Raw genomic sequence first — 12073 nt, forward strand, 5'->3', positions numbered from 1 at the left:
AATAAATAAATAAATAAATAAATAAATAAAATCCCGCTGTTGTTCTATGTCATTCGATGTTGTCGTCTTATCATATTTTGCGTTCTCGTACAACAGCAATATAAACTATTCTGATTCTAATTGTAACAGACATGAACAAGTGTAAATCTTGGTAAGACAAGCATAGCAACATAATAATTGGTCAATATTTCAGAATACAATGTTTAATAAGTCTTACTGAGTTATCCCAATAAACTCATCTCAATTGTTTAAATAAATATTTTATTTATTCCGTCCAAATATCTCCCTTGTTCTTCACGTCATCTGGTGGTCAATATTATCCATTACAACAACAGAGCAAATCCCGTGAGTAAACTTTTTTCCCTTTTTTATTTTTATTTTTTTTTACAAAATGCTAGGAAAATTATGCAGTCAACAAAACAAGTTCGTACGCTTTATCCCAACAGCAAGTGAAGAAATGATCTTTAATCTCAAAAATGGGGTCAAAATCTGGCACGCGGAGGTTCTGCATATAACACCGGAAACAAAATCTTCAAAGCTCCCCTTCACTTCCGGGAGGTCACGTTTCTCTCTGGCTCGGCAGAAATGGCGGACATGGATGAATTGTTCGGCAGCGACGGAGACAGCGATAATGAACAGAGAGCCAGATCGGGTATGTGAGCTTGATTACAGATGTGAGCTTGATTACAGATGTGAGCTTGATTACAGAGGGCTGCCCGATTTTCAGTTCAGCGATGCCGTTCTCGTTCTCCCAACCGCTGTTTACGTGAGCCAAGTGCATCTCATCTCATCGCATTAGGTGTTCAAGGCATTTCCCGACATTTACTGTTTCAGTCAACAATCCTCCGGTTGCTTCACCACTAAAGTCGTCTTGTTAATGTTGTTTTCTTATGCAGCATTACATTGCAGAGGTTTCAGTTTATTTTCACGCATGATTAGGCAATGGAGATTTACAAGAGCGTCGGTCATATTATACGAAGTTCCAAACATCATGTTCTTGCAAATTTTGTTTAGAAAGAGGCATTAATGTAGAATATCCTGGTTCAATCCGTGCAATTTATACTGACTTTGAAGCACGCTCATTATGTTTTTATTGACGTACATTCATTTCGTGAGCTTGTGTCTTTTCTCTTTGTTTCAGAGTCTGGTTCGGGCTCAGGCTCGGACTCTGAGCAGGAGAGGCCGCGCTCAGCGACTCCTGCCTCGGGAAGCGGCAGCGACAGTGACCGTGGGAGAGATGATGATGATGAGGAGGGACAGGGGAAACCCAGCATGAACAAGGTGAAGAAGTTACACATACTATGCGGAAGTTGTCCAAACTGTTTTACCCCATCAACGGCCGCATATTGCACAGAGCGGAAGACCACAGACTGGTGGTCAGTGCACTGAAATATTGAAATTGGTGTGATTTTTTTTTTTCCCCCCATTATGTTCCTACACCTTATTTCAGGCTTGGAGCCATAGTTTCAGGTCCGTCTTCACAAAATATTAAGGGACAAAGTTTCATTCACTCCATACATGGTGAGGGTAAGCCACAGCTGCTCTTGGGGAAGACTGACAGGAGCACGTCTGCTCACTTCTGAGGCATCCGACCCTTGGACCACCACACACCAAACACTCACACATCACTCACGCAGCCTGGTGTTTCGTCACTGTCTTCCATACGGGTGGTAACCAGGCCCATCCCTACTTGGCTACATATTGGAGACCCCGAGGCAGAATTCATAAGCCTGTTTGTTGTGTGAGCTTCAAACCTGGATAAATGTCGGTGGTTGGTCCAGGAAGTGTCTATATTTCTGTGGTAAAGTCTCTTCTGTTCCTCAGGAGTTGTTTGGAGACGACAGTGAGGACGAGCGGCACAGTCAGCGCAGCGGCAGTGACCGGTCCGAGCGCTCGGGAAACCAATCAGACGCCAGCGTTCACTCAGACCAGGGCGAGCACTCTGACGCAGAGCAGCACAGCGGGTCAGACCGGGGCTCAGACAGGGGTTCAGACCACGGATCCGGGCGAGGCTCTGAAAGGGGGCATGAGGATGAAGATGAGGAGGGGCACAGGTCCGACGGGGGCAGTCCTGCGGGGAGTCTAGGAGGTAGTCCGGCTGGCAGCGCCATATCCAGAGGCTCCAGGGGCTCCAGGGACTCCAGAGGCTCCAGAGGCTCTAGGGACTCCAGGGGGTCCAGGGGCTCTAGAGGGTCTAGAGGGTCCAGGGGTAGCATGAGGTCAGACAGAGGCAGCCCACGTTCAGACAGAAGGTGAGAACAGTTTTATATTTTGTGTTTTGGTTTCCCCTTGAATTATTTTGGGATAACTTTTGACTGCATTGACCGTCATCACAGAAAAAGCTGTTTCTGCCGCTGAACTATCTGGCACATTTACTTTTTAAGTAGCCTTGATATGCAGCACAAAGTGTTCCGATCCAATATTTTGTCCCCAGCCCTTCTATATAGCCACACCAGAAAAGTTTATGCTACTTTATTATTATCCCCTAAGCTACCTACAGATGGCTCTGTCTGATCACATTGTTTGTCAAATTGTGGCTTTCATGTATGGTTTGTTTCCAACTAAAGATTTAATTGTTAAAATGATCATTTCTATAATATATTTATATATTTTTCAGAATTGGTATATTTCAAATCTTGTTTTTTTTCTTTGATGTGACTCCAGTGCGCGTAGTGTTCCAGGCACTCCTCAGTCTGGTCCTGGGACCCCCCCTCAATCCGATGGGGAGGCATCCGGCCGCGAGAATCAATCGGATGACGAGAAATGGGGGCACGGTGCGAAGAGCGACCAATCAGAGGATGAGGAGGGCAAACGGCGCTACTCTGATGAAGAACGCGACAATTCAGATGATGAAGGCCCCAGGAACAGGAAGTCAGGTAGATTTACTGTAGCTGTACGACATGTTCGAACGGCACAAGTTGCACTGTAGGATCGTGCCGAAATCACAGCAAATCCCTTTTAGTAGAACTTCATAAGAATAACTAAACAAGATCTACTTACATCAGGACTTTACTAGATCCAAACCAGGTTTAAAGCGAGACTTGATAAGGACAAAGCCAGGACTCAATGCATATCAAACAAAGATTGTGAAAACTACGAGTATGGTACTTTTTTAAATGTTACCCATGGGCTGTGGCTTTTTATAAACATGCACATTACCATGCATGACGGATACCAGGCGGCTCATGCAAGAGGAACTTCTTATTTTGTACACAGGCCCGCCCTCTTTTCCCACTCAGAGGAGATGCATCCAGGTTCCTTTTACTGAGTGTGGCTGGGGCGGCCGTTTGCTCAGAAAAGCGATGGTCCGTGGTACCGCTTCTTTGAGAGAAACACGCTGCTCACAAAACAGTGTTAGTGCTTCACTTTTCTGTACGGTTAAGGTGCGATGCCAGATCGTGGAAAACATCTTTGCTCCTCTCACTCCACCTGTTACCTTTGCAGCAAATGTAGGCACTCCTTGTTAGTACAATAGGCTTTTTTTTTTTACATTATTGTACAACTTTGAGCAGGAGAGTAGAAGTCTACCGCAGACACAGATTAGCTCTTTGTAAAAGATTTTTGAGATCCAGCTCCTTGGAGTGGAGTGGTTAACCTTTTGAAGTTAATCCCAAAAATGAGTTGGTGTATTAAGTGCCGAGATAAATATATAAATTCTATTAATTACTTTTGATCCTGTTTTTGACTTGTGGAACATTCTGGTCTTCTTCATTTGTCTGTATGTGTAATTCATGATGTGCTGTGTGTGTTTTTTTAGAGTCGGCGAAAGGCAGCGACAGTGAAGACGATTTCATCAGACAGAAAACCAAACCAAAACTTGCGTCAGACTCCGATTCAGACAGCGACATCGGGGGAAAGAAACGTAAGAAATAAAAAAAATCTTTAGGAACCATTTGGTAATTTACTTAGTGTGGCCACTTTCATCCTGTTGTGCAATGTTTCGACATCTACATATTTAAATAGGTAATATTTGTGGTTAGTGGGTAAAAATATGATTAGATCAAGCATTGTGCGTCAGTGGCTCAGTATTTATGTGTTTTGGTTTTTATCTCACAGCAAAAAAGGCTGCTGCAGACGACCTGTTCGGAGAGGCCGATGACATTTCTTCAGACAGTGATGCAGAGAAACCCCCCACACCGGGACAGCCAATGGTGCGTTCCATTCCATACGTCTATTTCATTTCACAGTGGACATATCATGCAAAATTAAGTTAATCCAGCATTATATCGGTTCTGAGCTGTTCTGCGCTCCAAGTGTGTCTATCACGGCGCACTGAAGTTGTAAACCATGCTGTAAATCGAAACTGAAAGTTACATTTTTAATAAACGATTCCTACAGCTGCCAGCAGGAGGAGCCCCAGTCAAAGTTGTCATCAGTCGCCTGTATTGCATTACTATTCCAATATAATTCTGTAACAAATAACGGTCATATTTTCAAATAATAAAACATACAATATTATGAGGCACCCAATGCTTGTCTTTTTTTTTTTAAGCCCCGTATGCAGCAGATATATACTCTAACGTCTCCTTGTATGCTCTCAGGACGGCGAGGAGGGTATGGAGGGGGACCAGGCCGAGGAGGAGCCAGTGCCCGAGACCCGGATCGAGGTGGAAATCCCCAAAGTCAGCACTGACCTGGGATCAGATCTGTACTTCGTCAAACTGCCCAACTTCCTGTCAGTGGAGCCCAGGTGAGAACACGTACTGTTTTCAGTCCTGTATTGGTCTTTGTGCCAAATGGCTGCGTTTACAATATTGGTCGATTGTGGCAAAAGAATTTCCTCCCATACCAGAATATAAATGTGTTAACCCAGCTATAAAGAAGTAAGGTTTAAATGTCTGTCTTTTGTTGTACCTTTTTAACTTTCTATCTGTAACTATCTGTTGTTATGGGTAGTCTATACTTTATTATAGTGGTTCTCAACGTGGGAGGCGCCAGAGATTGTAGGGAAGCGGTTTTTGGCTTTGAACAGGAGCTACAATGATCTGTCTTTTCTCCATAGGCCCTTTGACCCTCAGTATTATGAAGATGAGTTTGAGGATGAGGAGATGTTGGATGAAGAGGGGCGAACCAGGCTCAAATTAAAGGTATATAGCAGTTGATGTTTGTGATGTTATCAACCGGCGCGTTTTAAAACAAAATGTCTGAAAGTGAACGATTCTTGTTCTTGTAGGTTGAGAACACAATCCGGTGGAGAGCGAAGAGAGACGAGGAGGGCAACGAAACCAGAGAAAGTAACGCGCGGATCGTAAAGTGGTCAGACGGCAGGTGCGCGTCAAGAGAGTCTCAAACCATAAAAGAATGATCTGTGCCATCTCGTCTTACTTTTTATCTTCTTTTTGTCACAGCATGTCTCTCCACCTCGGTAATGAAGTGTTCGACGTGTACAAGGCTCCGCTCCAGGGAGACCATAACCACCTGTTCATCCGACAGGGCACCGGGCTGCAGGGACAGGCCGTGTTCAAAACCAAACTCACCTTCAGGTAAAATGAGATGAACACAGCTAATGAACAACAAATGTGCCGTCGTTAACTTGGAAAAAGCAAGAAAACCTCTGAGGCCAAAATTATGCGAAAAGCGACAGTGTCATTATATTGTGAAGCCTCTCAGAGCTTCATTAAGGCATGTCATAACCGAGGGCTAATAAAGTGCTGAAATGTAGCAACAGAACAAATGGAATATTATTCTCTCTTCAGACACAGAAGAAGCCATTTGCCAGGAAAGGTATTACTTTAACAAGAAAAGGAAAACAATAGAGGATAATTTGTGCATTGTCATTGCCAAAACAACATAATGCAGTTAAGCGGCTTTCACGAGTAGAAAGCGATGTCCAATTACTGCAAAGCATCTATGTGTTTATGAATAATCACTCGCATTGCTTCTCATAATGTGACACTGATACGACATAATGGATGCAGTTGTCATAGAAGGGGGCGGGGCTTCGCTGAGGGGGGAAATAGAATGTTTTGGGAATGTTCCACTCTTAACAAGTTTCTGGTGGAATGTGAACTTGTATATCACACATAAATAAAGTCAAGTCAGATTTTTCTGTAGAAGCGAAAAATGGGCAGTCATGGCTAGTGCTAACTAGCGCTAGCATGTAGCACGATGCTAGCTTGAATTATCATGTTAGCATTCTCCGTTATTTAAGGGCTTTTTAACCACTTTGCTCCTCTCCATGTCTTTGTATCTTTACTGGTTAGAAAACTATATCAATAATTCTGCATTTGGTAGGTAGTTTTTGAATGATTAGAGAAAGTTGAGATTTCTCTTTTCGTGGTTTTCCCCCTTAACTGTTTCAAACATGACCATAAAACATGACTATAAAACAGAAATGAGCCCTTTTGCATAAAACAGTGCTTCAGGTCTTTCTTTTCCTCATTTTCTTTATATTATCTGTAATTCTTTCATGGACAAATTGCCCTCTGCTGGTTTAAATGTGTCTGGAACTCCCCTGTTGTTGTTTTTTGTTTTGTTTTTAATCTCAGTCCGTCTGACCCTGAACACCATGCTCACAATAAGGCCCGGGAGACCTTTTTTTTTAAATCCAAGTAAAAAACAATTAAAGCTCTTGTTTAGAAATGTTCTCTATGCGGTTAATCTTTGCGAAAACAAACCAGTCTCTCCCAGTGTGACAGAACTAAGCCTCTTAAGACCAAGTCCAGGGATGTTCTGTTTTCTCTCCAACCACATGGGACGGAGTGGGTCAAGTGCAACAGCTCAACACGACTTAGCAACACCACTGCCGGGGTGTGGAGGGCTAAACGGGGCATCGTTGGATCGTGTAAAACTTTTAGCCAGAGTCAGCGTTAGCATTTTTGTGAGGAAAAAACGCAAGTAATACAGGCAAAGGAAAAACAGGTTTCTAGTGAGTTAACTTTGTATTGTTCTAGATTACAACAATATGGAAAATTGCAGATTATGCAATAATAATATTATCAGTCAGTGTTCTGTATTCGTCTTTTAACCAAACAATCTCAACAATTATGTAAGAGATTATGAAACAAGTTCAATCATTTATGTTTTAATATGATTTAGCCATCATTATTTGTACCCCGCGGTTGATCTAAATCAGTTTTTATGCAACCACAAGCCCAGAGCAGAGAGATTAATGAACTCCAATTGGATTAGTGTTTAGGATTTATTGGGCTTGTGGCCTTGTTTTGGGCAAGTTTTATCTTTTGTGAAATTATCTGCAGTGTGACATAAGAGGTCTCCTGATAAACATGGAAAACCTGAGGCCACAGCAGCGTAAAACTCTGGTGAAGAGAAGTCCAAACTGCTACAGGACAAAAATATTACTCAAGCTAATCCACTCTGGTTGGAACTGCTTCTCAACGTGGCTCTGCATTATGGGCACCACTTTAAAAAAAGAACCCAAAAGCATCCTTAAAAACTGCGTTCAGTACCACAACTTCAATCAATATGACATTTCAATTAATCTTCTACAGCCATATTTTGCATAATAAAAAGAATGTGACCAAGAATTTGATCTAAAAGTGTGGATTTAGACTTAATATTTTAGGTTATTTCTCTCCCACGGATGCAAGAAGAATTTAAAGGAATAGGCCACCGTTTTTACATACCAAGATATGTTTTGACCTACCCTTTGTCCAGTTAATATATCCCCGTCTGGTCTTTGTCCGTGCGCTCTGTCACGCAAACGGAGCACATACGCAGCCTCTCCCACATGTCACATAGCTCGGAAAAAGCTCACGATAGAAGCTACCAAGCTCTTCCACGTGTTCCCTATTTAAATAAAGTTACGTCAAGTGTTTTCATGCGAAGTATATTTACACAGAAATGTAGCATGTCGATTTTATAAGCAGATAAAAAGGGGGACTATATTGTGAGGCGTAATGATATGAGGAGCACAGCGTCCGCACAGTAACTCCTAAAGACTTCCCCAGCTCACTTCCGTCAATAGAAGCTGCGTGACTTGTACAGAGCGTTTTACAACAAGCAGAAAATATATTTTCGGAAAGTGCTCTCGCATTCCTACCTCATGGTGGAGGTCCTGAGTCCTGTGTCGTCGTCCGGGGTGAGTTGGAAATCTGTGAAACATTACTACACTATATACTTTCTGCTTGTTATCACAGCCCGGCACGATGCACGTAAAAGGCATTGTTCACAAGTTATCCACGCTTCTTCAACTGTTCTCTGCGAGCTCTCTACAAGTCACGCAGCTTCTACTGACGGAAGTGAGCGGGGGAAGTCTTTAGGAGTTACTGCGCGGACGTTTTGCTCCTCGTATCATTACGCCTCACAATATAGTGCCCTTTTTATCTGCTTATAAAATCGACACGTTACATTTCTGTGTAAATATACTTCGCATGAACACACTTCACGTAACTTTATTTAAATAGGGAACACGTGGAAGAGCTTGGTAGCTTCTATCGTGAGCTTTTTTGGAGCTATATGACATGTGGGAGAGGCTGCGTATGTGCTCCGTTTGCGTGACAGAGCGCACGGACAAAGACCAGACGGGGATATATTAACTCGACTAAGGGTAGGTAAGAACATATTTTGGTATGTAAAAACGGTGGCCTGTTCCTTTAAAGAACTAAGTAACTTTTAACCTTAATAAATCCTTTTCTTAGTCCCTCTTGGGGTTATTCAAGTGTTGATGGGATGACTGGGGTGTCTTGCATCCCCCCCGGGTGTCTCTAGCCAGAAAACCACACTTGCAACTTTCCCTCCACTAGGTCGGAGGCGCAATTCACTGGAATCACAGAGAAGGAGCTAACAGGCTAACGGGCAAAGCTAACTGCGGGCTAGCAGTTTAGCAGTGTTTACAGCCGAGTTTGAGCTAAAAATAAAATATCTCCATTGCGTAATTGGATGTACAATATCCCTCTCTCCCTTTTGTCTTTTCTGTCATTGTAGGATTTACTCTCACGGACAATTAATGAGTAAAATAAACGCAACATGCTAGTACGATAGTGGAGTGGAGTGGCGCTTACGGCCTCTACGGGCATGAGTTACTTAGTACTGCTTTAATACAGAGATGCTATTCATCAGATGTGTATGATTTGGTTTCTCTTATTGAGGATTAGAAATCCCTGTAAATCCATTAACAATAGACCCATCATTTTTAGCTTGTGCAGTTTAGCACTGGATAGGTTCATTGACCCAAAGAAGGTTGGGTACAGTCCGGGGAGTGTCTGGACTCTGCAGTATTTCGCAGCTCAGTGCAGCCTCGGGGCGGGACACTGCTCTGACCTGGTGTTATTTAACCACATCCAAACATCACTGTCTATGTTGAACCTTTATGTTAAACCTATATGTTAGACCTATATGTGCTGGCTGTTAGGTAAGGAGGAGAATGTAGGGCACAGAAGCACAAGCACTTTTACAGGCTTTTGGCTATGACACCTGCAGTGGCGCTTAAGGCCTTCATGTGCATGAGTTACTTAGTTCTGCTTCAAGTCAAGTGGTGGCCAAATAGTTTGAAAACTCTTACACATTCAAATCGTGACCACTATTTAATCTCTGCATCCTTTTCTTCCATCTCTAGGCCCCACTCCACCGACAGCGCCACCCACAGGAAGATGACCCTGTCTTTGGCCGACCGCTGCTCCAAGACCCAGAAGATCCGCATCCTCCCGATGGCCGGGCGAGATCCTGAGTCGCAGCGCAACGAGATGATAAAGGTTTTATATCTGTTTGTCCTCCCGTTCCTCTGAATGAGTGTTTTAACGACAGGGGAACGCAGGGTCGTCCCAGGGCAGGAGATAGGCAGCTCTCAGCCTGTAGCGTAAAAGCAGCACTTGACAGGATTTTATATTGTGGCTTTCAGAGTGCAGTGTTGATGTGAGGAGTACATAGCGTGGGAGATGGGTGGGGAACTGTTTGTTTTTCTGGTTTTGACCTAAGGTGCACCCATGCAGTTTTCATAATAATCTCCTATTTTAGTTTTAGCCTTAAACTAGAGATCCCCGAACTGCTTTGAAAATGCATTTAATTCATTACAGTAGATATTGACAATATATTTAAATTTACTGTTCATCTTTTGATCAAAGCGTCATTGAGTTTTAGTCTAGATTTAATCATTTTCCGTTTTATTCTACTAAAATTCAATATAGCTTTCAATCCAAGTTATTACATTTATTTTAAATCATTGATCTAAAGGTTCAATCATTGAGTTTACATATGAGGCTTTGTTTTTTATCAGCTGACAGCAATATTTGGTCGTTTTAGTCTTCGTTTTATTTAGTTTTAGACTCATTTTAGTTACATCCAGTTTCGACATGTTATTGTCCTGATCTGATCTCGCGCTAGGCCTGGTGGCACTTGGAAATATTTCATGATGTGATGCTTTGTGTGAAAAGCAGTATATTACTTTACACTTGCGTTCCACCGTTCACAAATCATAACATTTGAAGCAGTGGTTTAATTTTAACGTTTTTTTAAATCTTTTTGCAGAAAGAGGAGGAGCGCTTGCGAGCGTCGATCCGCAGAGAATCTCAGCAGCGGCGAGTGAGGGAGAAGCAGCACCAGCGCGGACTCAGCTCCAGCTACCTCGAGCCCGATCGCTATGACGACGACGAGGAGGGCGAGGAGGGCATCAGTCTGTCCGCAATCAAGAACACGTACAAGGGCGGAGGAGGGCTCAGAGGTGAGATCGGCTGAGGGCCCAAGTGATTTCAAAATAAGACCATACCCTCCCTTCTAGTTATATGTTGCTGTAAATCCCACATGTATTTTGATATAATACTGTGGCGGTTACTGTGGACTCTCACGCCGTTTTATTCTATTTCAGAGGAGCGAGGCGCCAGAATCTACTCCTCTGACAGCGACGAAGGCTCTGATGAAGACAAGGCCCAGCGTTTGATGAAGGCGAAGAAACTGGACAGTGACGAGGTGGGTGTAGTTTCCTGCCTCATAGACAGGGGGCGGTGTGAGACCGGACACTGCAATTCAACAAACCACAACATACTACTGAGTAAATTCACTTTGGTTGCACACAATGTCCTCTGCTCAGCAATGAAAGGGAATCACCCATTTCCTGATACTGGTGAAAACTAGTGTTGATAACATAAGGTATTACTATTACACTGTTTGAACTTGATTCTACATGTTTTTTTGTTGTTGTTTTTTGGCCATAAAATAGTTCAAGTGGCAATAGCTTTTTACTGTCTGGGTCCCGAGATGTTTGTGTAGACAGACATTATTTGAATGACTTGACGTAAAGTATTAATGCTAAGGTTTACAAAAGAATCTTCAATTATACAAAAGAATATGTCACTTTAGTGTCACATTCATTTTTGGATATTTCTTTTTAGTTAAAGCAATTTACCAACACTGTGATGACGGTGACCACAATACTAAAGATTAGTTGTGTTGTTTCTTCTAATTCTCTTTCAGGAGGGCGAGGGGTCCAGCAAGAGAAAGGCAGAGGACGACGATGATGACGACGAGGAGGAGGAACCTTCCACAAAGAAGAAAAAATATGTTATAAGTGACGAAGAGGAGGAGGAGGGAGAGGTGGAGGACGAAGAAGACGATGATGAATAATTACTTTTTTTTTTTTACATTTCTCTGTAACAGCAACCCGACCGTGGGCTGTTAATATTATGTTGTGTATATTTGAATGTGTGGGAGACTGAGTGTGTTTGTTTATGTAAAACAGAGGCGGGAAATAAAGCGCCGTGTCTTATATAACCTGCCTAATGTTATCTATATATGATTCATTCGTGATTCACCTTTAACACGGAGATTATGAAACAGAGCGTAGCATTGTGGTTGCCCAGTTTGCAAACACAAAGCTAGAGGTTAATGGGAATAGGTGAAGAATTTACCTGGGAGGTCACAGAGACCTGATACTGTACGATGACGCACAACCTGAGAAAAGGGTTTTCCCACTCAATGGTGTTGTATAGAACAAGTGTTGGTCTTTTTAGAATCCCCATTTTTCATTTGTAAAGTTAATGCCAGGGTCCCGTCTTCACCTTTAGGAATGACGAGCTGTGACCCAAATAAGGTTTAAGGCGAGACACTGCAGGTGAATAGGGAAAAAATGTAAATGTACAGATATCAATTTGAAACTGTTGCTGTCCATCACTGGCATGAA

The 12073-nt window shown here is 42.7% G+C and overlaps 1 protein-coding gene across 1 annotated transcript; it reads left to right on the plus strand.

Annotated features, from left to right (window-relative positions):
* The first annotated feature begins 557 nt into the window (after nucleotides 1–557).
* Nucleotides 558–11665, plus strand: leo1 (LEO1 homolog, Paf1/RNA polymerase II complex component). Its single transcript, XM_079555399.1, has 14 exons — nucleotides 558–652; nucleotides 1142–1281; nucleotides 1825–2252; nucleotides 2665–2876; nucleotides 3758–3862; nucleotides 4057–4151; nucleotides 4542–4690; nucleotides 5003–5087; nucleotides 5174–5268; nucleotides 5349–5483; nucleotides 9518–9653; nucleotides 10426–10618; nucleotides 10763–10863; nucleotides 11368–11665. Exons 1-14 carry the CDS (start codon nucleotides 586–588, stop codon nucleotides 11515–11517), a joined length of 2091 nt encoding a protein of 696 aa, XP_079411525.1. The 5' UTR covers nucleotides 558–585; the 3' UTR covers nucleotides 11518–11665.
* The last annotated feature ends 408 nt before the right edge of the window (nucleotides 11666–12073 follow it).

The sequence above is a fragment of the Gobius niger genome (genome assembly GCF_951799975.1).
Source record: "Gobius niger genome assembly, chromosome: 4".
Taxonomy (NCBI): domain Eukaryota; kingdom Metazoa; phylum Chordata; class Actinopteri; order Gobiiformes; family Gobiidae; genus Gobius; species Gobius niger.

What these genes read in the sequence shown, in the direction of transcription:
- leo1 (XM_079555399.1), top strand. Translation starts at nt 586, where the DNA reads ATGGCGGACATGGATGAATTGTTCGGCAGCGACGGAGACAGCGATAAT. An exon ending in GGGCGGAGGAGGGCTCAGAG is followed by an intron (nt 10,619 to 10,762) that starts GTGAGATCGGCT and finishes ATTCTATTTCAG; the next exon opens with AGGAGCGAGGCGCCAGAATC. An exon ending in AGAAACTGGACAGTGACGAG is followed by an intron (nt 10,864 to 11,367) that starts GTGGGTGTAGTT and finishes ATTCTCTTTCAG; the next exon opens with GAGGGCGAGGGGTCCAGCAA.